General features: G+C 47.5%; 1 protein-coding gene across 2 annotated transcripts in view; it reads right to left on the reverse strand.

The window, feature by feature from the left end:
* PMFBP1 (polyamine modulated factor 1 binding protein 1) overlaps window positions 1-25,272 on the reverse strand; it is a 341,248-nt gene that overhangs the window by 138,515 nt on the left and 177,461 nt on the right. For both annotated transcript variants that reach the window (XM_054049283.1, XM_054049282.1), the window contains exon 5: window positions 14,714-14,846. In XM_054049283.1, coding sequence (XP_053905258.1) covers window positions 14,714-14,846 — 133 coding nt within the window. The remainder of the gene's footprint in view (window positions 1-14,713; window positions 14,847-25,272) is intronic.

The following is a 25,272-nucleotide window of genomic DNA, read 5'->3' on the forward strand; positions in this document are numbered from 1 at the left end:
GCTGTTTTTTCATATGTTTACGTATGGCCCAAGAGAGTGAGGATACACACAGGTTATATTGTATAGAAGAGCCAGGCAGCCATGCTCCTGTATGCTCGACTGACTCACTGTATGATCTTAGGCAAGTCAGTCTAAGGTCCTTGGGCCTCAGTCATCCAGCTGAAAAACTGGGTAACAAGCAGGAACTCCACTGAACCTCAAAGCAAATTGTTGCTGCATCTGTCTTGAGGTTTCCTGGGGAAATAAATTCTCCCATCTCCTCTCTCCAAGGAAGCATTTCACTTAGGAGAGAAGCTGAAAGAACACAGGCTTTGACACACATGGCGATATCATCCTCACAATTCATAGAAAAGTCCATAAAGAAGGATTGATTATGTTCACTGGAAACAGGGAAACTGATAGAATATGGCTTTTGTTGTTTTTTCCATGAGTGAAGTCAGATGCCAGGGCTTGCTTTAGGGTCATCTGAAGCAGTGGTTTTCAAACTTTTTTCCTGTTGAAGACTTTTTTGACCCAGTTGAAGAAAACTGTTGATGCCCACGATGGGGATGAGGGGTTTGGGGTGTGGGAGGGGCTCAGGGCTGGGGCAGAGGGTTGGGGTACAGTGGCGAGGGCTGTGGGGTTCAAGGTGTGGGAGGGGGCTCTGGGCTGGGGCAGGGATGGAGGAGGTGGTCAGGGCTCTGGGGATGAGGAGTTTGGGGTGCAAGAAAGGGCTCTGGGTTTGGGGGGGCAAGGGCTTACCTTGGGTGGCTCCTGGTCAGCGGTGCAGCGGGGGTACTAAGGCAGGCTTCCTGTCTGTCCTGGCACCACAGACCACGTTGCGCCCCAGAAGTGGCCAGTAGCAGGTCCGACTCCTAGGCGGAGGTGCGCAAGTGGCTCCACACAGTTCTCACCCGCAGGCACCGCCCCCCAGGAGTGTGGAGCCAGTGATTGGGGTGGGGGCAGCACGCGGAGCCCCTGGCCCCCCGCCTAAGAGCTGGACCTGCTGCTGGCCACTTCTGGCTTTCATAACCACCATATGAGCAGGTACCTTTCCCAACTTGCTCTGCAAACACAGTTTAAGCTCCCCCACTTCCTGGGCTTTGGATGTAATGGTAACAAAAATTCACCCAAGCTTTCTCCAGAGACCCCAGGTCCTATCTTCTCAGAAGACCACTCCCATTCTCTGATATCCAGGTAAAACAGTGTCTCACCCACCTCAGTAAATCACCAGGACCCACTGAAACCTTCCCCACTAAGAAAACAGCCAATAGGATGGGAGCGTTACAGGCACCCACTGCCAGCCTGTTATACCTGGGTTTGAAACTTGATCTTTTCCAAGAAGAAAGATTCATTATCTGGAGTAGGGCTTGGTGCTGAGAGGACATGACCAAAAATCACACAAAACTAATCAGACAGTTGAGTTATGGGATCTGTACACTTTAAGAATAAACCTCAAGAGCAGCAGAAGCTTCAGTGAAGTACAGTAGAGCAAACAGATAACCCAGTTTCACTGGGGGTGAAGAAACGTCGCGTTGGAGTCAAACCAAAGCTTGAGCTGAGTATCTAGGACTAGTGAGGCCAGCAGATGTGGCAGGCACACCGCACTGCGCTTCGATTCCCGAGGCTGTCAGTCTCAGAACAGTAGCCGTGACTGTGCAGGCCTCAGATCTGGCACACCAGGGTCTGCCCTTCTGAGCCACTGCCCCGGGAAGGGCTCTACGCGGCTGAGCACTACTGAGCCACTCAGTCTGTCCATTGGCTTGAAAGCACTAGTGATGATGGCAAGGCTCTGAGGCACCGTCTGCTCCCCCAGAACTCACCAGTCGTCACGGAGAGCTAGAGGGCAGATCAGAAAATATCACACAGATAAAATAAGATAGGAGGAAAACCTTAACCGCACTCTGCAAAATGTAATAGCTTTGTCAAAATAAAAGCCACAGCTAACCTCCTCTGCTGCACACCTCCCAGCTCTGGAAACTGTTCAAGCAGAGAGACATTTTTTCTGTCAGCTACAAACTCTGCATGCAGGAGAGAGACTCCGGCATAATATCTGCACAACAGCACCTCCATGCAAACACTATCCCAGTAATGGGAAATTTTAATGATGTAAAGCAGCAAGGTCACACGATGTGTCCAGGCAGCTCTTGGAAAGGCACAGTCTGCAGATATTACAGAGGAGAGCTCAGAATTGCTCTTGGTTCATTAGGCTTTGCCTGAGGGTTTTTCTCCCACTATTAACTACAAACAAGGTTCAGGTTCTTGTTACTCAGTTTCGTGCACACAATGCAAAAAGGTGAAGGGCAAGGTTTACCAAGAGCCGTTTGTAAATATGCTAAGACAATTCACTTGTGTTTTTAGAATCCTTCAGACACTCTGTACAATAAGTAATCTTAAACAGAAAAACTGAAAAAAGTCTTATAAATATTGCAACACTTTTTCAGCATAAGAACCTTGTATCTACACTGGTACAGTGACTGCACATAAATATACATACAGCCTACCGTGGTACAATTCCCTTCCCCCTTGACACAGACTACATTTCCCTACAGCCTGCCTCCTTCTCCCAGCTTTATGACCCCAATGAGATGAGCTCTCACTGTTTTCATCCTCGTTACATTTTGATATTTCAAAGCATGGCCCGCTTCTCACTTCCATCTCCCCGCTCCACATTACTAATGAATTGGAAAGCAGACATCATTAGTTTTTGGAGACCATTTCTTTTAAAATTTACAGAACCCTTCATCTGAATCCCTAGAGCCAGTCTGCTGTTCTCATCTTAGAATCTTATTAGCATCATATCTTCTGTATCCTGCCATGCAAACTGCATTGCTATGCACTTTCTAGCACTTGACCCTTTTGCGGACGGAATTAATTTCCTCTTTGAAGATACAGCAGCATGCTGTTGTGCTTGTTAAAGAAAGAAAACTCAAGCAAGAAGACAGGGAAGCAAGCAAAGAATATTCTCAGTTAAATATAAGCCACTGTCGGATTTTGTATAGGAAAACAGAGAGACAGAAAGAGCGGTCAGGAGAAATAACAGAGTGATGACTCTATTACCGGAAGCATGTTCCAAAAGCACATGCAAATAATCTGATTGACAATACATACTTGGAATTTTCATTTTAATGGTGTGTTTCTTTTGGTCTAACTCTCCACATCCCTCACCTGGTTTCTGTGTGCAAAGTGCTACGAGACTTTTGGTTGCACAATTAATGGGAAGGTTGAAAAGAACCAGGGTTTGCTTTCTGCTCAGGGCAATAAAAAGCTATACTTAGTATATCTGTAGAAGAACACAAAGAAAATAGCCCTCACTGAAAAGAAAACCTTCTCTTACCATTGAATTATACTTAGGAACCCAACACACGTTAAGGTAATTAGAATTACCCCCTTGAAATGTAAAATATTTCTATGGGTGGAATAAAACATTTCTTGATCAGTCAGGGAGGTCTCTAGTCCTATAACTTGTTATATATTGTAGGATTTTTATGCATTTACATTGTTTACACCATTTTGGTTCCCTAACGCAGTTTTAATAGTAGACAAACAAGTGACCCTCCCTCTGGGAGGAGTTCTTTGGACGGTAGGCTTTTCTCCCCCCCATAGGCTGGGCAGGAAGAAGTTAAAGTTCAAAGGTTTAGCTTTATAAAAACGCACCGTGTGGTCACACAGCCCGAGAGCACGGGACAGCAGAGCAAGAGTTAAAGTTTCTGGCCCAGCAAGGCCTGTGACAGAGGCCAACAGGGCCTGGAAAGGAGAGATTACAGCTTTTTACCTCCAGGTCTCTAGTTCAAACTAGTAATGACTGAAAGCTGCTACCCTCTGAAGGCCATTCAATGGCCTATGTGAAATGAGTAGGGAGGGGTCTCAGTCCAGCTGGACTCTCACCCCCACCAGCAGCACTGACTGGCATGCTTGCTGATACACTCAGGGCATGTCTACACAGCCTGCAGCAGGGAGTTTCCCAGCCTGGGCTGACAGACATGGGATAATGGGGCTCACGCTAGCGCTCTAAAAGCAGCCATTCACACAGCACACTTGGAAATTGCAACTCCGGCTCAGAAGCCTCCTACCTCCCTAGGCATCAGAGCCCAAGCTGCAGCTTCCAAGTGCTGCCCACGTGGCTGTTTTTAGAGTCCTAGCATGAGTCCCGCTAACCCAAGTCTGCTGAGGTTCACTGCTGCGGGTTGTGTAGACATGCCCTAATGCACCGAGGATGTCATGAGCCATGGAAATGCACGATGCTTTCACACTGAATATCGCTCTTTCACATCAGGTTGAGACTACATGGTGGGGCAGCGTGAGGAAGTTTGTATAATCTGGGGGGAGGAATTGAGGACTACATCTCCTATGCGGTCACTCGGGAGCCTCGCTGGCATTACAGTTTTTAAAAAGAAAAGAAAAGGAAACTAGGTGGGGGTCAACACCCAGGAAGATATTTTCTATGGGTTACTCATTCAGAACATCCAAGGTTCGAACACATAACATCTGTTTGATCCAACAAAATTCAACCCAGAAATTGAGGCAGGTATTCTTCATCAGGTTTGGCTATACATATACTGTAGTTCTCTCGCTCAAGAGGCATATGCTGGTGCCTGTATTTAGGCATTTCTACCAGGATGAACTGGAGTATGTAATTAGTTGATAAGCCATCTCAGAGAGAGAGAGAGAGAGAGAGAGAGAGAGGCTAGTTCTTCTCTCAGAAATTATATTCAGATACACCACAACTGATGTCCCTTTCCCTCAGATTTTTCATTGTCTTCTGGTACTTCATTCTCCTTGGAAGAGGAAATTTGGTGGATACAAATTTCCCAGCAAGCAGCGTGAATATATCCTGGAAATAGCTGGTGACAGGTTTATGTCCCATCCTCTACCATAGTCTCCAGAAGAGCATGTGAGAAGAAAGGCTCCATTGCACCGTAGCCTCCTGTTTTCTACTATCAATCATGAGAAAACTTGGGAAATACTTTCCTGGGGTCAAGCAGGACGACAGGTGGTGTTCAGCACAGGCAGCGTGAGTGCCAGAACACAAACTGGCAGAGAGCTTATGAATAGCACAATGAATGATCTGTAGCAAGAGCCATGGGCAACAGCTAGCCATTAGTCTGGGGCTTAGTAATGCACTCCTTAAGTACATTACTCACCAATCCATCAGGCAACATGCTACGGAACAGAGAGATTCCAGCACTTTTAAATCTGTAACGCAATGGCTGCCAGCCTGCACTACATGCCCTAGGTTACAAGGGCATGGAGGAAGACAATTCATTTTGTGTCATAGCCAGTATTTCTTCTTCTCCTTCTTCTGTGTGTACTTAAGAAATGGGCCTGTTATCTTCAGATTAATAGTCGAGAGAATGCTCTGGTGTCTCTATTAACATTAACTATTGAGAAAGGCTTTCAAAAAATGCCTGACCAGTGCAATTTTCATTAGCTGGAGTGAGAACGAAAACATTCATGAGAACAGATGTAATTCCTTCATTTAAAAAATATTACATACAACAGAGCTATTTTAAAAGAACACTAAGGTTGCAAAGTCAAGCACACAGAAAGTTTGCAAATGCCAGCATTAAGGTTGCCCATGTGACCTTAATTTGGTCCCCTGGTGCATATGCATTATGATACAGTCTTTAATTACATGATCATATACTATTTTTCCACAGGACCCCTGTCTCTGAGTGTACAGGATCGATAATGCTCAGAGAATGGGTGACTATTCATTATTTCTTTTTATTCCCATCATTCAATGTGTGGCTCCAGCCTTATTTATTACACACCATCCAAACCCTGCACGGAATACAGAGTTATTAATTTCCTCATGTGATTTTCTGTGGTGCTGTGATGGGGCACACTCAGATCTCATAGGCACCCCCCCATTGGCTGTTGCCCCTTCTGGGGTAACAGTCCAACAAATGGTTGGAGCGCTCTCTGTTTAAATTCTAGCCCTTTTCTTGCGCGTTTAGTGCTGAGTCTTATCACCTTCGTGGGGCGTAGGTCGCTTCCCCAGGGGCAGATGGGGGGGGGGGGGGGGGAGACTCAGGCCCACCCACTACTCTGGGTCCCAGCCTAGGGACCTTGCAAATAGCAGCCGTAGGCTGCTTTAATAGCTGCTGCTACTGCACTGCCTGGGCTTAGGGTGACCAGATGTCCCAATTTTATAGGGACAGTCCCAATATTCGGGGCTGTCTTATATAGGCACCTATTACTCCCCATCCTGTCCCTATTTTTCACAGTTGCTATCTGGTCACCCTACTTGGGCTGCTTCCCACTCTGTCCCATCAACTGCTTGGCTACTCTGTCTGTTCCCTGTTTGAGCAGGGTCTCTCCCAGGCCTCCTTGCCTGAAGAGTTGCTCCATCCCTGTCCTGATTTCTCAGGGTCTTCTCCCAGGCCTCTTTGCCTAGAGAGCTTGTAACAGTCTCTGCCCCCTTTTTAATTTCTCAAGTCCCTGCACCTGGAGAGCTTCCCAGTCCTATTCCTGCTTGAGCAGGATTTCTCCCCAGTCTCTTTACCTGTGGAATTTCACAGCCTTCCACTCCTTCCTCACCCTTCTGGTCCCAGCCAGCAACTGACCTGCTCTGGCCCTGCAGCTCCTTTTAACTGAGTCTGCTGCACTCTGATTGGCTGCTTCCCTGCAGCCCTTCTAGGCAGGACTGGAGGACCCACTTTCACTGCTCCTTTTCTGGGGCAGGGTTTGGTAGGTCTATGAGGCCTCCAGCAGGGGGCCTCAAAGGCCCCAGTACACCTAGGGTTATAACCCAGCTGGTATTTGACTGGTCTGGTCAGTTTTTTTTTATGGATTTGCTAGTTGCCAGAAAAATAATGTAATCTGCTGACGTTTTTCACGTGGGTCTAAAGATTTTCATTAGCGTCACAATACACAGGGATAGCGAATGACAAAAGTTTCTGTGTCCAGCTAAAGATGCTGTAGTGTTCTAACTTCCCAGTTTAAGTGATGACAGATCAAAACAGCTGAAAATACAGCGTGTGAGGCGTATTAAATAATCGAAGATCAGGGTGATGGTGCAAGTGATCCTACTACACTCCCGAAAAAAAAAAAAGCTCGCATCAGAAACTGCACAGTCAATGGCAATTGGCTAAACAAAACAGACTACAAAGACTGGCTGGCAAAACATGCTGATAATACAAACGTCCGTTTATCATCAATCTTATCTAGACGTGTTCTCTCTCTAGATACTATATGTGGCTGTTGAAAGAGGGGAGCTGCAGAGTTACCTTGTGGTTGGGGTTGCGGTGGGCTTGCCTTGTCGGGAGGGGGGAGTGCTGGTTTTTTTGCATTTCAAAGGTGGTAACCCTAAGTACATCCCATCACAAGTGCTCATTGCTATAATATCTGAGTGCTTCACAAACATCAATCAATCAATTTATCTTCACAACACCCCTGTGAGGGAAAAGGGGTATAATTATTCCCATTTTACAGATGGGGAATAGAGGCAGAGAGAAATTAAGACCAACATTGTCATAAGCTTCCACTAATTTTAGGTGTTCAATTTGAGACATCTAGTGCCTAATATTTCACTTTATAGCACTTTTTATGTTCAAAGCACGGCGCCCATTGACTTCGGTTGCAATTGTGAGTGCTCAATACTTCTGCAAATCAGACTTCAGGTGTTTCAAGTTGGGCAGTCTAGAAAATGAGGAACACACAATTAATGGGCAACTGTGAAAAATGTGATTTAAGTGACTTGCCCAAAATCATACAGGTACTACGTGGCAGAGGCTGACATTCAACTGCCTGAACCATGAGACCTTCTTGCAATCCCTTCCCTCATTCACTTCACACCTTCCAACTTCTGCAACAAACAAGGCAGCATTCTACAGAAATCAGCATCGTTAACTGCACTACCCTGATTCTTTCCCAGAGCACTGTCTACCCTGTGCACTGACTGGAGCAGGTATCCTGTGGAAAAAATAGTACATGATGGTGTAATTAAAGAATATCGTGATTCATACACACAACGGGGACAAAGTAAAGTTGCACAAACATCCTAGTTTAAAAAAAAAAAAAAAGGGCAAATTAAAACCCAGAAATTCCATCACATGAAAAACATATTGGCCCCATAAGGGTCATCAACAAGATTGGAAAATGGAGGTTACTTGTACCTGGAGTTCTTCTTTGAATACCCTCTGCATATTCCCACCCTTAGGATGCGCCAGCCTGGTGCAGCTAGGACAGTGGAACCTTCTAGAGCAGTGCCTTTTAGAGGCATCTCACCCCTTCCCTCCTGTGCCCAGTGCTTGTGCCAGTCAGGGGCGGGGCCATAGAAGGAGCGTTGGCACTGTTGTCACCTCAGTTCCTTCAAAATGCAAATAGGAAATACTGAGTAATGATACAATTAGGATTCTGCAGAAGCATGGAAGGCAGGCGGGGAGTGTGAATGTGCAGAGTGTGTCTCAAAGAACTCCAGTTACAAGCAAGTAACCTTTATTTCTTCGAGTGTCCTCTGCATCCTCCCTTTCTTGGGACGTTTGGTGAGCAGTACCTCAATACGGAAGCGAGACAAAGAGGCCTTGCAAATGTCAATAATGGGAATGTGCTTGAAAACTGTTGGAGATGCAGCCATTCCCTGATACTCTGAGCTCTAACGGGACCTGGAGGGGAAAGCAAAGCTGCCCTATAGCACTCCTCTAGACAAAGTCTGACCCATCTAGATAATGATTGCGCTGAAATGGTCCTACCTTTTGAATAGCTGGTATAAGGATAAACAACTTAGGAGAACAGCTAAAGTCCTGAATTCTATCCAGGTAACATGACTGTACTCTTTTTGCATTTAAAGACTGTAATCTAGCATCTCCTGTACTTATATGAGGTTTGGAAAAAATACAGATACATTTATATACTGATTTACATGGAAATCGGAAACAATTTTTGGAATTAATTTAGGATGTGGCCTAAGGACTACCTTGTCCGATGGAAAACAGGATAGGGGGGGAATCTGCCATTCGTGCATGCAGCTCACCAATTCATATACCGGCAATGATTGCTCCCTATTTCACCGTTCCTTAAAACCAGCTTTTATAATAGCAATTTTATAATAGCTCAAAAGGCCTCATTTGAGTCAGTGCTAAATTCAAATTCCAAGGGGACAAGGTCTTTGGTGAATGGATAAAGATTCAGCAGACCCTTCAAAAATCTCTCCACTAGGTCATGTGAGAAAACGGGTCTGTATGATGAAATAGCCACTAAGTGTACGCTAACAGGTGATAACAATAGACCCTCTGTTTCTAAGTGTAACAGATATTCTAAGACCATCTGAATGGGGGCTGAAACTGGATCTACAATTCCATTTTCTGCCATATCATGAATCTTTTCCATTTGAAGTCAGAACACTTTCTAGCAGAGCATTTCCTAGCATTAATAACATTCACTGAACCTCAGTGGAGCATGAGCGCTCTATTCCCATCCAAGTCCTTTTACCCAAGTTGTTAGAGGTAACAATTTGAGATCTGGGTGGAGCACTTTCCCCTGTGGCTGTGAAAATAGGTCCATCAATAATGGCAGAGTTCTGTAATTGACATGGGATAAGTGGAGTAGGTCGGCATACCATTGTTGTCTCAGCCACGCTGGAGTGATTATAGTCATCCTGGCAGAATCTTGCTTTAGTGTGTTTAGAACTTTGGGAATTAAAGGGAATGGGGGAAATGCATACATGAAATCCATTCCCCAGTTGGGGAGAAATGTGTCTGTCAAAGATTGACTGTCCACTCCTGCTTCTAAGCAGAAAAGAGGGCATTTTGCATTGAGTGTGGTGGCAAACAGGTCTGCAGTCAAGAATCACCAATGTTTGAAGATATCCTGAATTAATGAATTCTTTGGGGGCCATCTGTGCATTTGTGACAATTCTCTGCTGAGGCAATCTGCTAACTTGTTGTGTTCTTCTACAATATGTAAGGCAATCAGGTAAATGTTGTACTGTATGCACCAATCCCATAGCTCTATTGCTATGTTGAACAGGTGGGTCAAATGAGTCCTTCCTTGTTTGTTCACGTAATAAACTTCAGCCATGTTGTTTGTGGCAACCTGGATAACTTTATTGCGTATCTGCAGGAGAAACATGTTGTGGGCCAAATGGATTGCCCGTAGCTCCAATACATTTATGTGTAACTGGGATTCTTTGAGGCTCCAAAGACCCTTTACTACCTGAGTTTAAAGATGTGCCTACCTTGGATGCATCCAGGGTTACTATGAATTTTGGCTGAGATGGGTTGAATACTTCTGTCATAATTATAAAGGGAAGGGTAACAGCCCTCCTGTGTACAATACTATAAAATCCCTCCTGGCCAGAGACTCCAAAATCCTTTTACCTGTAAAGGGTTAAGAAGCTCAGGTAACCTGGCTGACACCTGACCCAAAGGACTAATAAGGGGACAAGATACTTTCAAATCTTGCTCGGGGGAAGGCTTTTGTTTGTGCTCTTTGTTTTGGGGGTTGTTCGCTCTTGGGACTGAGAGGGACCAGACATCAATCCAGGCTCTCCAAATCTTTCTGAACAAGTCTCTCATATTTCAAACTTGTAAGTAAACAGCCAGGCAAGGCGTGTTAGTTTTTATCTTTGTTTTCTCAACTTGTAAATGTACCTTTTTGCTAGAGTGTTTATCTCTGTTTGCTGTAACTTTGAACCTAAGGCTAGAGGGGATTCCTCTGGGCTCTTTCAGTTTGATTACCCTGTAAAGTTATTTTCCCTCCTGATTTTACAGAGATGATTTTTACCTTTTTCTTTAATTAAAAGCCTTCTTTTTAAGAACCTGGTTGATTTTTCCTTGTTTTTAAGATCCAAGGGGGTTGGATCTTGATCCACCAGGAGATGGTGGGAGAAAGGAGGGGGATGGTTAATTTCTCCTTGTTTTAAGATCCAAGGGGTTTGGATCTGTATTCACCAGGGAATTGGTGAAGAGTCTCTCAAGGCTACCCAGGGAAGGGAATTAGCATTTTGGGAGTGGTGGCAGCGGACCAGAGCTAAGCTGGTAGTTAAGCTTAGAAGTTTTCATGCAGGCCCCCACATTTGTACCCTAAAGTTCAAAGAGGGGAAGCAGCCTTGACAACTTCCTTGGGCACATTCTGCGGATGTAACTACTGTGTAAGGCTAGGACTACACTACCCGCCTGAATCGGCAGGTAGAAATCGACCTCTCGGGGATCGATTTATCGCGTCCCGTCAGGACGTGACAATCGATCCCCGAATCGACGCTCTTACTCCACCAGCGGAGGTGGGAGTAAGCGCCGTCGACAGGAAGCCGCAGAGGTCGATTTTGCCACCGTCCTCACAGCGGGGTAAGTCAGCTGCGATACGTCAAATTCAGCTACGCTATTCACGTAGCTGAATTTGCGTATCTTAAATCGACTCCCCCCTGTAGTGTAGATGTAGCCTCAGAGACTGAAGAGTTTCGGGCGGTACTGTAATCCTCTCCAACATGCTGGCCATACTGGGATAGAAATTCTTCAGGACTCAGTGCTGAAGAGGCCTCATTCTGAGTCTGGCATAGGTGTTACAAATGTCATTGATGCCATTAGTCCCAGTGGCTTCAGAAAAAGCCCTGCCATATAAACTGGGTGTCATCAGTGAAGGTAGGGAATCTGCTATTTTCAAACTCCTCTCCTCCAGAAGAAAGGCCCTTCCTTTGACAGAGTCAAAGGGCTCCCCTATGAAGGGAATGAGAAGTGATTTTTGTTTGTTTATGATGAGACCCAGGGTTCCAAATAGAGAATAAGTGTTCTGAATGGCTGCCTCTAATTCTTCTTTGGATTGGTCCTTCAGCAACCAATCATCTAAATATGGGAATACAGAAGAACCTTGCTTTCTTAGATGTACCACTACTGGAGTTAAACATTTGTAAATACTCTGGGCGAAGTGGAGAGACTGAAAGGTAGGACTCTGCATTGAAAGAGGTATAAATGAAGGACAAAGCATAAGTACTTTTGGTGGGATGGTCTAATGGGAATGTGGAAATATGCCTCTGAGTTCAAGAGCAGCAAACCAATCTAGAGCAGAATAATTAGATCCCAGGAAAGCATCCTGAATGGAAACTTCCTGATATATTTGTTTAGATCCCAGAGATCTAAAAATCAGTCTGAGGTCTCCCTTCTCTTTGGTGATTAGAAAAGAATGGGAGTAGAATCTTTTGTTTCTGGCAGCCAAGGGAACTTATTTTATAGCAACCATGCTCAGAAGAGCTTGTACTTCTATCCATAACACGCTCCTGTGGGAGGGGTCCCTGAAGAGGGAGGGAGGGATTTGTACAGAGAGAGTGATCTGAATGGGACACTAAAACCTTCTTTTACTTATCTAAAACCCATTCAGTCCAAGATGATAGTTGTCCAAGAATTGTAAAATTTGGACAGAGGGCTCCCAAATTGATTTACTAAAATTGGTTTGAAGGTCTCAACTAACAGGTCAAACCTGAGGCTTGGCATATGGTAAAGCAGATGTGGCTGAGGGATTCTTTATCCTCATATGAAGTTTGAAGTGTTTCTTCCTGTCATGTATCTGAGAATGTTTGTTGCTGATAGTGCTGCTGATGGTACAGGTTTCAGAGTAGCAGCCGTGTTAGTCTGTATCCGCAAAAAGAACAGGAGTACTTGTGGCACCTTAGAGACTAACACATTTATTAGAGCATAAGCTTTCGTGGACTACAGCCCACTTCTTCGGATGCATACAGAGTGGAATAAATATTGAGGAGATATATATACACACATACAGAGAGCATAAACAGGTGGGAGTTGTCTTACCAATTCTGAGAGACCAATTAAGTAAGAGAAAAAAAAATTATCATCACTTCAAAAGTTTTTTTTTTTCTCTTACTTAATTGGTCTCTCAGAATTGGTAAGACAACTCCCACCTGTTTATGCTCTCTGTATGTGTGTATATATATCTCCTCAATATTTATTCCACTCTGTATGCATCCGAAGTGGGCTGTAGTCCACGAAAGCTTATGCTCTAATAAATTTGTTAGTCTCTAAGGTGCCACAAGTACTCCTGTTCTTTTTGCTGATGGTACAGTTACCTCTTCTGATAAGAAGTGGATGAAGAAGGTGGTATGTGCTGTCTGTGATATCTGAACACTGGGGTACAAGTTCTTCTGTAAGGTAGCATGAGTCCTTGAGACCTAGCTGTAACAGAATCTCCTTCAGCTTACCAATGTGTCATCAGTCTTAACACTAAATAAACCATCTCCATTGAAGGGTAAATCTTCTATTTTGGCCCTGACCTGGTGGGAGAGAAGAGGAATGTAGCCAAGCATGTCTACATAGAGTTATTGCTGTTGCCAATGATCTAGAGACAGCATCAGATATGGCAAATGATGCCCTAAGGGCATGTCTGGCTATATTTTGGCCTTCATTAATAATGGAGGATGTCAACTTCCTTTAGTCCTCTGGTAGATGCTTGTGCAAAGAGCCATCTTCTCCCACAATTCAAACTGATACCGGGCCATCACTGCTTGGTAGTTAGCTATATGCGTATTTAAGGATGTATAAGAAAGCAAGAACATAAGAATGGCCAGACTGGGTCAGACCAATGGTCCATCTAGCCCAGTGTCCTGTCTTTCGACAGTGGCCAGTGCCAGATGCTTCAGAGGGAGAGAACAGAACAGAGCAATTATTGAGTGATCCATCCTCTGTCACCCATTCCCAGCTCCTGGCAATAACAGGCTAGGGATACCATCCCTGCGCATCCTGGCTAATAGCCATTGACGGATCTATCCCCCATGAGCTTATCTAATTCTTTTTTGAACCCAGTTACACTTTTAGCTGTCACAACATCCCCTGGCCACGAGTTTCACAGGTTGACCGTGCACTGAGTGAAGAACTTGTGTTTGTTTTAAACCTGCTGCCTATTCATTTCATTGGGTAACCCCTGGTTCTTGAGTTTTGTGAAATAACACTTCTTTATTCAATTTCTCCACACTATTCATGATTTTACAGACCTCTATTCTTTTCCCCCCCAGTTGTCTCTTTTCTAAGCTGAATGGTCTCGGTCTTTTTAATCTCTCCTCATATGGAAGTTGCTCCACACTCCTAATCATTTTTGTTGCCCTTCTCTGCACCTCTTCTAATTCTAATCAATCTTTTTTGAGATGGGGTGACCAGAGCTGCACACAGTATTCCAGGTGTGGGCATACCATGGATTTATGTAGTGGCATTATGTCTTCTGTCTTATTATCTATCCCTTTCCTGATGGTTCCCAACACAATTAGTCTTTTTGACTGCCGCTCTGCACTGAGCAGATGTTTTCATGTTCCCTCCATGGAAGATCTTTCAAAATGACTAGCTTGATTTCACAATGGGAATTGTGAGGGTCTGTTTCAAGCATAGTGCTAGTGTCTATGTGGTTACGACTCCTCTTAACTTGCCTCTGGAGATCCTTTCCTTTCCTTACCTGTGATCAGTTTCAGTGATCACCCCCCCATCAACCCAGTCACCACTAGCCACAACCTATGGTCACTCCGTCGCTTGGGCAATCCTTTCAGCACCGTGTTCCCGTGTCTCACTGTAAATCAGTGGCCTGGAGTCTGAATCTCATCTCCACCAGCTGCTCCTTTCCCAATGCCAATCGCGAGCGGTTGTCATCGGTGATGGGCTGGACTCTTTTAGGATTCACAAAGCTGGGCTTTCCAGCAGTGCTGCAAGCAGCTGAGTTGCAAGAAATACCTGTGCAGACACCTTCCTGCATGGTTCATTCAGAGCAGAGACCTGGTACCTGCAAACGAGGCAGAACCTACCTCTGCTTTGGACTTTGCCTGGCTGGGATTTGCCTCCCTCAGATGGACATTTAACTGATGAATGAGCTGCTCTTTAGATGCCAGTTGAACTCTCAGTTCTTCTTGCTCCATCATTTGCTGTGGTGGAGTGACACTGAAACAAATGAAAATACCAGTGAAAAGGGACTCCCAGCAGAGGAAGGACAGAAATCAGAGACGTGTCATTGTGACATGACTCTTAGCAGCCAGAGAGAATGTGCACAGGTGGCCCAGGTTAAGCAATAAGACATCCTCTCTAGAAACGACTGCTAATTTACAGGATTCAGCTGACATACAAAGTCTCTGGCCACATCTCCTTCCTGCAGCTGAACAGTCTAAACTCTAGCAAGCAATAAAAAACCCACCATAAACAGAGCAACTCTTACATCTCGGAGCGTCTGCTTCTGGTCAGCAAACCCCAGGGCTGGCCTCTCAACAGCCCTTTCGAAGTTCACATTCAGCTGCCCCTGACTGCATAGGTCAGGAAGAATCCCGGCTGGGATTTAGCCCCAATCCCTACCTCCTACCTCCCCCCTCACCCCCCATGCCACTGTCTGGCTTGGCAAAGCCTCTTCCTAAGGACACTAGTGACGCAGGGTGCAGAAAGGCTGTAGGACCCATGCAGGGGACACCAAAAGCCCTGTACACACAGTCACTGTCTTCAGTAGGTAGGGCATGGTAAAGAGACAGCAGCTACATGGCCATGACCGTCCACACAGGAACCCAGATGCTCCCATCCAATGCATGGTGCAAAGGGGAGCAAAATCACAAAAAAAAAAAAAAATCTACAAGAATAGGTGGGGGAGGGGGAAGGCAGCTAGGTGATAGCATTCTGCACCACCACCTAGTCATCCCCACCTCCTTTGTGGCTGCTATGTGGGTGCTCAGAAGACAGTGTGCCCAGGAAAAAGGAAGGAGTCAAGGACCCCCCCACAGCAGTTTCAAAATGGCAAATCAATGGCTGTACAGTAGGATAGTGTGCCAGGCGACTGGAGCTGGAGTGGTGGGGACTTGAGGTAGCATGGAGGGAATCTCTCTTGTGGGACAGGGAGCTGTAGGGTGTTTTCCTACAGATCTCAGCCCAATAAAGCATTTGGCAAGCCATGCGCCTTGTACTGTCCGCAGAGCTGCCAGCCCTTCCTCTCCAAGGTGAAGATTCAGCAGACTGTCAAGCTAATACACCCCTTGAGATTTACAGGTGAGTTTTCCTCTCCCACAGGCTTTAAGTAGGAGGGGAATATGTGGTACTCGATTCACCCCGTTAAGACAGGCTGGGTATGCAATTTGCATCCCCTAAGCCAGTGGAGGAAGCTGCTCTTCACAGAGCTAGTCACAGGGATTCTCCAGGAAAGAGCTTTAACTTACATTCTGGGTTCCACAGACCCCTCGCTGGTGGATAATGTCTAGGGGATATGCTCATCGGATGCATTTCCTGGGCCCCTGGCTGGTGCTGCCCACTTTTGGGACAGCACTGGCTGGCTCTGGGTCCCTAAGCAAAATAATGGGGGTTTCAGGTGCCTTGTGCCATTGCAACCCTCCTCCAGGCAGACTTTCTGCTGCCAGTGCATTGCAGCTGGGTTCTGTCCTTGGTTAGCCAGGAGAGAATCCAGCACGTAGGCTATGGCTAGGAAGCATAAGACACACCCGCATCCATTTCCTCTTGTTGTAATAAAGTTGTCTGTGCAGTCAGAGACGCAAATTCCACGTTTGCATTTCCTCCACTTCTCTCCCCTTGTCTCTTGCTCCCACCGCCTGTTCCCAACCAAGGAGTCAGAAATTGGGTAGGACAATAGTAGGAACTAATGAACACAGAGGAGAGACAAAAAGCAAATTGCAGCAAAAAAGCAACTATTTATAATCAACAAGCGTATGTGTGTGTGTGTGTGTGTGTGTGTGTGTGTGTGTGTGTGTGTGTGTGTGTAGGTCGGTAGGAGCCTATCTGTAACAAACATAGCAGTCATGACTGCTGCGGTAAAAATGACAAGGGAACAACATACAACAACAAAATGGGAGCAAATGAAAATCACCTTGCAGGCTCAGATGTGCATGAGCTCACAGACACACACAACCACCACAAACGGAACTCGGCTCTGCCTACTGGGAATGCCAACCCTCAGGCGAACCCTAAAGCAAGTATTAACCTACTTATCGCACCCTTAGGCAATCTGCAGGGCCAGGAAACTGAGCATTTGGGGAGCAGGCTGGGCAGATCTCAGCATTTAACTACAATATCCTGTGATCGTCTGAGGCAAATGACAAGAACTATTTACCATATTAGGAACATTTTTCAGCCATTTCCTTAATGTGGCTGGAGAAAAAGTCATTTTGTTTAACTAGAAGTGCCAGTGTTTTTAACAGAACAATTGCCATAGCAGGATTATAACCTTCAACGAGTTTCTCTTCCTCTAACATATAGGAAATAAACGTGGAGCAAATCAAGAGCTTAGTTGTATCATCCACATTCAGATCACTGTTCTGGCCTATCTCAGAGCATATGGTACAAAGCAGGAGCACTACCTTTGGCCCCACTGACTGAACACTATCAACTAGAGTGGTGCAGACCCATGAGATTGTGAACTAAGGCAGCTTACACTAAAGACTCTGCCTTCCTGGGAACACAGGAGGTAAGCAGCAGAAGAAAGGATTGCAGGAGCCTTCAACTTCCACAAAGCTGGGCTCAGAGGTGGATAGGGTCACACAGAAAGGAGTCAGTCAGTCAGTCAACATAGCTTCTTCAAAATTCCAGTGACATCCCACAAACAGTCTCCTGATCTCCCTTCTTTCTCACTTAGTTCAGCAAACCTGCCAGCTCCCTTGCTTGTCACCTTGAATCCCGATGAGCAATCTTCATTCAGCCACATGACACCCCGGGGCATCAGATCTCAACCCAGAATTCTCACTGCCAACTGTCATGGTGGTTTCTTTGAAATCCCGGGGCTAAGGACTCTGGGCAGATTTAAGACATATAAGTGCCAACATTCACAGGTCTAGTTCTCCCACTAATGGAGAAGGACCAGCAAACATACAGTGGGAGAAAGGGCAGGGACACAGACAGACAGGTGAAAAAAGAGGAAGAGTATAAAAATAAAAAAAGGGGTCGCTGAAGGACAACAGGCCCCAAACTACATAGCTGGATTCTAAAACATGAACCATGAGGGTTTTTTTCCCCTGAATTTATTAAATGTAAAAATAAAATGTTTAGAGAATTTCCATTCAGACTTTTTTCTTAAAAAGCTGTAATAAACTGTCTGAACTTAGAAAAGGAACAGAAGGTTTTAATGAATAAATCCATAACTTCAGTTATAATTGAAACAAATCCTACTGAGCGTTTGATCCCACAAAATCTCAGCTTGATTTTTCAATTACAGAAGCACCTTCCAGTGCTGGGTGCATTTTACAGTCCTTAGGTATTTAACTACCCATTGCACCCACAAATCAGATGGTGAAAGTTCCACGTAGTATGAACAGACCTGTAGGTACAGTAACAGAGGGCTATGTTCAGGCCTTTCTGAAATTCAGGGCTTTAACATCAAGCTGAGCCCTACCTCAACACCTGAACATATTACAGAAAGAATTCTTGAACAGCCTGCACCCTTGATCCACAAGAAGAATCAGAAGTACTCCGAGCACTGGGAACATCCTGCTCTGTCCCTCCTTAGGTACTACTTGCATGAAAGCCGCTCACTTCCTGGTATTTGTAAGCCAATCTGTTTTGACTGTTTTTCCACCATTTGTATTTTCAGTGCCCTACAGCTGAGCAGCTTGCTTCCTTTTAAAACCTGCAGTAGGTTTTAATCTACTTAGCCGGGATTAATGAGAGATTTGTTAAAGATTTAAAGATTTCACACACTTTGCCTGATATCTGTCGAGAACAGTAGCTGTGAGCAATCAGTGTCATGCAGACAAGCCATTTCTAACTGCAGGCACCTTTGTCAGGTGTGGCCCACAGTATCCCCCCCAATTTTTCCCCACATCACCTCCAAATGGTGCACATAACAAAATCCATGTGGCAGAGTGGGGCTGAGGGATTTGGAGTGCGGGAGGGGGCTCAGGGTTGAGGTGCGGGGGGCAGAGGGGCAGGGGTGTGGACTCTGGCATGGGGCCGGAGAGGAGGGGCTCAGGGCTGGGGCAGAGAGATTCGGGTGTGTGGGGGTGCGGATTCCAGCTGGGGGTGCGGGCTCTGGGGTGGGACTGGAGATGAGGGGTTTGGGGTGCAATGGGGCTGCCTGGGGCTATGGTGGGGAGAGAGGACTCCCCACAGCTTTCTCTCCCCACAGCAGCACCTGGGCTGGGGGGGAGAGGCACCTCTCCCCCGGCCCTGGCAGGTCCAGGGCCGGGCTGGGTCAGGGTCGGGGCTGGGGCACCTGTCCCCTAGCCGCTGCAGGTCCAGGGCCGGGCTGGGTCGGGGTAGGGGCGCCGCGGCAGGTCCGGGGCCGGGCTGGGTCGGGGTAGGGGCGCCGTGGCAGGTCCGGGGCCGGGCTGGGTCGGGGCGCCGCGGCAGGTCCGGGGCCGCGGGAGAGGCATCTCCTGAGCGGCGCTGAATAGGCAGTGGTGCAGCTGGCACAGCTTAGAGGGAACTTCGGGGATTTGCTGCCTGAGGACCCCAAGAAGGAGTTCCAAGTGATCCTCGAAGAGGGCAAAGCGGTAGCCAGAGCAGCCCTCCAGGTGGCCTCAGACGCGGTAGATTCTATCTCGATAAGGAGGGCTGCAGTCCAACAGTCAATACAGGACCCCCCATTCGATGGCCAAGCTCTATTTGCTGAACAGACACACACAAAACTGCACGGGCTCAAGGATTCCTGGGCGACCTTTCGGACCGTGGGCCTCTACACTCTGGGCCCGGCCAGAAAGCAGCTTAATCCGTAGCAGCCCCAGGGCTCTCCCAGGTTGGAGCCTACCCGTAAAAAGAGCAGAGGCTACAGACTCCCGCAAGGTCACCAGCCAGCGCCCTCTGCCCAGTCGAGCTCCACTCGCAACCAACAGGGTGGTAAGCAGCATTTTGAGGGTGTGCCTGAGGGTGACCTACCAGCCTGTTCCCCGGATCCTGCTTCCCCACGTTTCTCCAACAGCTTGTCTCCTTTCCTCCCTGCATGGGCCTCTATAACTTCAGACTGCTGAGTCTTCAACACCGTGGCACAGAGTCATACCCTCCAGTTTCTTTCTGTCCCCCCCTTCCCCGTCCCTCTTCAGGGACCCTTCTCACAAGCAACTGCTCACCCAAGAGGTTCAGAGCCTTCTGCAAGTGGGGGCCATGGAGGAAGTCCCTCAGGAGTACAGGGGCAAGGGCTTCTACTCCCAGTACTTTCTAATCCCCAAAGCCAAGGGGGATCTGTGACCCATTCTGGACCTGCAAGACCTCAACAAGTATCTCAAGAAGTTGAAGTTCTGCATGGTCTCCTTGGCCTCCATCATTCCCGCCCTGGATCTGGCCTGGTAGTTGGCCACCCACAGCTGGAGGCTCGAGGACGAATAAACCTTTCTTCCAAACAAATCAAGCCTCCTTGAGTCTTTATTTTTCGGGGTTCTGGCTGGCTGGCCTTGCCTTTCCCATTCATTAACCGCCAAGACCACCAGGGAACTTGGGGCAGAGTGCGTGTGAAGTGTGACAAAGTTCCTCCTCTATCTTGGTGGGTCCTGCACTTATTGGCAGATTTTCTTGCCTCAGAGATTCACCATGTGGGTTGGGGAACAGCCAACAGCCAGAGACCTTCCCCTCTGGAAGAACCCACAGTCCAGGTCAATTGGGAGGTTTGGGGGGAACCCGGGCCCGCCCTCTACTCCGGGTTCCAGCCCAGGGCCCTGTGGACTGCAGCTGTCTATAGTGCCTCCTGTAACAGCTGCATGACAGCTACAACTCCCTGGGCTACTTCCCCATGGCCTCCTCCAAACACCTTCCTTATTCTCACCACAGGACCTTCCTCCTGGTGTCTGATAACGCTTGTGCTCCTCAGTCCTCCAGCAGCAGCACACCCTCTCACTCTCAGCTCCTTGCGCCTCTTGCTCCCAGCTCCTCACACTCGCACCACAAACTGAAGTGAGCTCCTTTTAAAACCCAGGTGCCCTGATTAGCCTGCCTTAATTGATTCTAGCAGCTTCTTCTTAATTGGCTCTAGGTGTCCTAATTAGCCTGCCTGCCTGAACTGGTTCTAGCAGTTCCTGATTACTGTAGTGCAGCCCCTGCTCTGGTCACTCAGGGAACAGAAAACGACTCATCCAGTGACCAGTATATTTGCCCTCTACCAGACTCCTGCACCCCACTGGTCTGGGTCTGTCACAAAAGATACTCAGAAGCTTTAGCAGGCACATAATACTTGTGTTCTGCCCTTTTTGCGTTGGGGGCAGCGATGAGGGGGTCTGCCCCAGGGATTTGGTGATCTTTGCCACCCCCTCGTGCAAGGGCAATGCCACCTGGGCCGGCGCTGCCAAGTTAAGGACATCAAATAGGGAGTCCGAGGGTTCCTCCAGCTCCTCAGCATGAAGCCCCAAGTTCAAGGCGACCCTTCTTAGCAGGTCCTGATGGGCCTTAGCACCATCTTGCGGGACGGGATGAGGGGGCCCTGTAATCACTTCGTCAGGCGAAGATGAGGAGAAAGCCAGCACCAGAGGATCTGCCGGCTCTGATGGCTGCTCGGCTGGTTCTTCCATGGGAGCTGGATTGAGCTGAGGGGTCTTTTCCCCAGAGCTCTCTGCGTCAGCGGGGCAGGTGGGAGATTGTGGCTGATGGTTTATCCGAGGCCCCTGAGGCTGACCTGAGCCCTTGCGAGGGCTGTGGGAACCCCCAACGGTTCCAAAGGTACCAGGGGCTAGGCCACTGGCCCGGGGGCCACAATGCAACGGGCAGTGTCGCTGGCAGAGTGGGTACCCACGGTGCGGGACCCTGGCACCCTGGTATAGACACCTGCTCAGAGGAGGGATCGCGTCTCAGAGACCAGGACGGTGCTGACTGTTCGCAATGGTGCTGATCCCGGCATTGTGACAGGGATCTGTCAGAGGGTGATGAGTCCCCATGCCGAGCTCCCGGAGACCAATGGCATTCGGCAGATCTGCGACGGCAGCCCAGCGATCGACGCCTCACGCTTCTTGAACAGTGGCAGCCTGTCGACCGGTGAGGTGTGGAGTGTTGACCTGACAGTGGCGACCCGTCATGGTGCTCTCGTGACCAGTAGCGAGGCTCTCCGGACCATTGACCTGTGTCTCTGGAGCGGTGCCGCACACTAGGAGAGCGGGTAGGCCAGTCCCAATATGTGACTGCAGGGACAGGCACACCTCCATGGGCCTGCACCAAATCACCGGCAATTCGCGCCTTGAGCCCAGCGAGCAGTGCCCTGAATCCAGTGTCCTCTGGGCTGGCCTCCCGATGCCTGAGGCCTGGCAGCTCCATGCGGGTGAGCACTGGCAGGACACTCCCTGAGGTGGGGAGTGGTGCCGCACAGATGGGGACCGTTGGAAAGGTCCCAGTGCGGGTTTGCCCTTAGAATGGGGCACCGCCGTGGCTGGCACCGGTAACATTAAGCTGTCCTGTGCTGCCTGCAGGGCCTTGGGCATCGACAGCATGTCCAGGTGCCGGAGGTCCGTGTCGCTGTCCCTAGGCTGAGTCCCGTCCGGGACTAACTAACTAAACTAAGGGAAACTAATAACTTTTAACCATATACAGGCAAAAGTTCGTATCAACAGATTAAGAACGAGAAAGCTTGTTGAAGCAAGTCGATGTTCCAGCACCGTCACTGGTGGTAAGAAGGAACTGAGTGTGGGGGGAGCTAGCGGCGCCCCTTATACCGTGCCATCAGAGCCACTTCGGAGGGCACCAGAGCCAATCGCCTATGGATACTGCTGAGGGAAAAACTTGGGGCACCGGTGCATGTGGCAAGCGCACACCCCTACAATGGAATGGACACAAGCAAGCAGTTGAAGAAGAATGAACATTTTTTGCTTGCTCCCAGTTTACTAAGTGATCCAGATCACTCTGAATTCATGACTGGTCTTCGTCATTATTTACCACCCACCCAATTTTTGGGTCACCTTAAACTTTATCAGTGATTATTTTGTTTTCTTTCAGGTCATTGATAAAAACATTAAATAGCATAGGGCAAGAACCAATCCCTGCAGGACCCCACTGTAAACACACCCACTCGATGACAATTCCTTGTATACAATTACATTTTGAGACCTATCAGTTAGCCAGTTTTTAATCTATTTAATGTGTGCCATGTAATTTTATATTGATCTAGTTTTATAACCAAAATGTTGTGCAATACCAAGAGAAGTCTAAGTAGATTCTTCAACGCTATTCCCTTTATCCACGAAATTTATAATCTCAAAGAAAGATATCAAGTTAGTTTGACAGGATTAATTTTCCATAAACCCATGTTGATTGGCATTTATTATATTATCCTCTTTTAATTCTTTATTAATTGAGTCCTGCATCAGCCTGTGTTCAATTTCTGGCTGACAGGCCTATCATTACTTGGGTCATCCCATCCACCCTTTTAAAAAATTGGCACAACATTAGCTTTCTTTCAGTCTTCTGGAGTTTCCCCAGTGATCCAAGACTTTATGGAAAATCAACACTGATGGTCCAGCAAACTCATCCAGCTCTTTTAAAACTCTTGGATGCAAGTTGTCTGGACCTGCTGATTTTTAAAAAATGTCTTGGCAACACTTCCCACTGATCCATCATCCCACCAACGAGTTGTAGAGACAATTGCCACAGGCCTGCCGCCATGGGCCATACACCATGCCTCCTGCGGACCCACTCTCCCCCTGGCAGCCTGTAGCAATGCCTCTCGTAGGTCTGCCATCCCCCCCAACAGGCTGCAGTGCTGAAGCCTCTTGTGGGCCCCAACCCTCTACTACAACTTAGTGATGCCTCCCACAGATCTGCTATCCTGCCCCCGCTGACACTTCTCAGTGATGTCTCCCATGGGTCCCCATACTGCCGTAATACCTCCCACAGATGCTTTGCTCTTGGACAACAGGACATGGGATCTCTTCCATTACCATCAGTAATTCTGTAAGAAGCCACCTGTCCTAGGGACACCTGGCGAGTTCCATCCAAGGCTACAGATAGTGCTGACTGGTAACTTCTTTAAAAGGGTCAGTCTAGCTCTTCAAATGTAAGAGCATCACCTCCACAACCACCTGTGCTTACTATTAGAGCAGATGTGCTGTTAGTCCAATCCCAATTTCACACACAGCATCTACCACCTGGTTTGTTTGTCATGATACAGCATGACAAAAGTATTTTAAAATTAGTAATGCCCATAAGGAGAGCGAGACCAGAGCAGTGTCTCAGCTCAGAGAGGCAGGATTTTGAATCGCTGCATGACGACGACTCCAAGTGGCTGCCTGGGAGAGTTCAGGAAGCTGGAGTGACCTCAGGCTGGCTCCCCTGAGCGTCAGGATTCTGACTGAATGGCTTTTATTTGACTCTCCAGCCAGAGTCATGCCATGGACCATCAAAGGGGAATACTCCACGGGTCTGTATCATTCACAGGGACCGAAACTGCTTGCACAGTTTGGGCAGTGAATGAAAAAGAGAAGCAGGATGTGCTTTTTTTTTTTTTAAAAACAGAGATTGCACAATTATTTTTGGAGCAGACACACTGGCAACTGGGCCTGTGCCCATGCTGCTACAGCCTTGTCCTGCTGGTAAAGCTGGACATTTCTGCTAAGCCTCCCTCCTTCTAAAACACCCTCATTTTCAAAATGTGAAATGTTTCAAGCCTGTTGTCTCCAGTGTGTACTTTGATGTAGGCTGGGCCTTAGAGGTGAGGAGATGAGGGTTAAATCTGAGGCATCTGGGCAATGTGGGGATAGTGGCGAACTTCAAAGAGCAGGTTGGTATGGGCAGTTCACTTAGATTAGACAGACAGACGTGCTGATCCTGCTGAATTTATCAGTGACTTTCAGCCATAAAGAAGAGCAGGCCCACCTACATAATGTGGCAGGGATTATGGGAGGTGCACTGAGCTGGTATCAGGAATTCCCCTGGGGCAGATACCAGAGAGTTATCGTGAGAAATTATTCTTGCTCCCCAAAAGCTCCAATGTGCCAAGTCCCACCAGGCTCAGTTTTATTCCCCCTGCTATTCAACAGCTCTGTCCAACCACTCAGGGAGAACATACAATGCCATGGGCTCCAACATTCACTGTATGACACCCCGCTGTACAACTCCTTGTATGGAGTGGATGGTACTGTCAGTAAGGCCACCCAGTGACTTCAAAAAGCAAACTGCTGACTCAGGAGTAACTTGGTGAGATCAAGACAATGCTAGTTGGAAGGCGGAAGCTCTTCCATGAACTGAAACAAGCAGAAAACTCCCCCCCAGTTGTCAAATGCATTGCCTCAGGGTCCTGAAAAAAGGCACACTCAGATGTTATCAGTGGGCAGAAATGCATTTTCCTCCTACGCTGAGCAGGTGACTCAAAGACTGTACCCCTTTGCCAAATATATCCATCTCAGCTGAGCACCCCATCTCCAGGCCAGACTATCACCACTCTGTTTATCCATTTTAAGGTCTTATATTTCACAGCTTGCAAGGG

Source organism: Malaclemys terrapin, chromosome 14, assembly GCF_027887155.1.
Source record: "Malaclemys terrapin pileata isolate rMalTer1 chromosome 14, rMalTer1.hap1, whole genome shotgun sequence".
In the NCBI taxonomy this organism is placed as follows: Eukaryota; Metazoa; Chordata; order Testudines; family Emydidae; genus Malaclemys; species Malaclemys terrapin.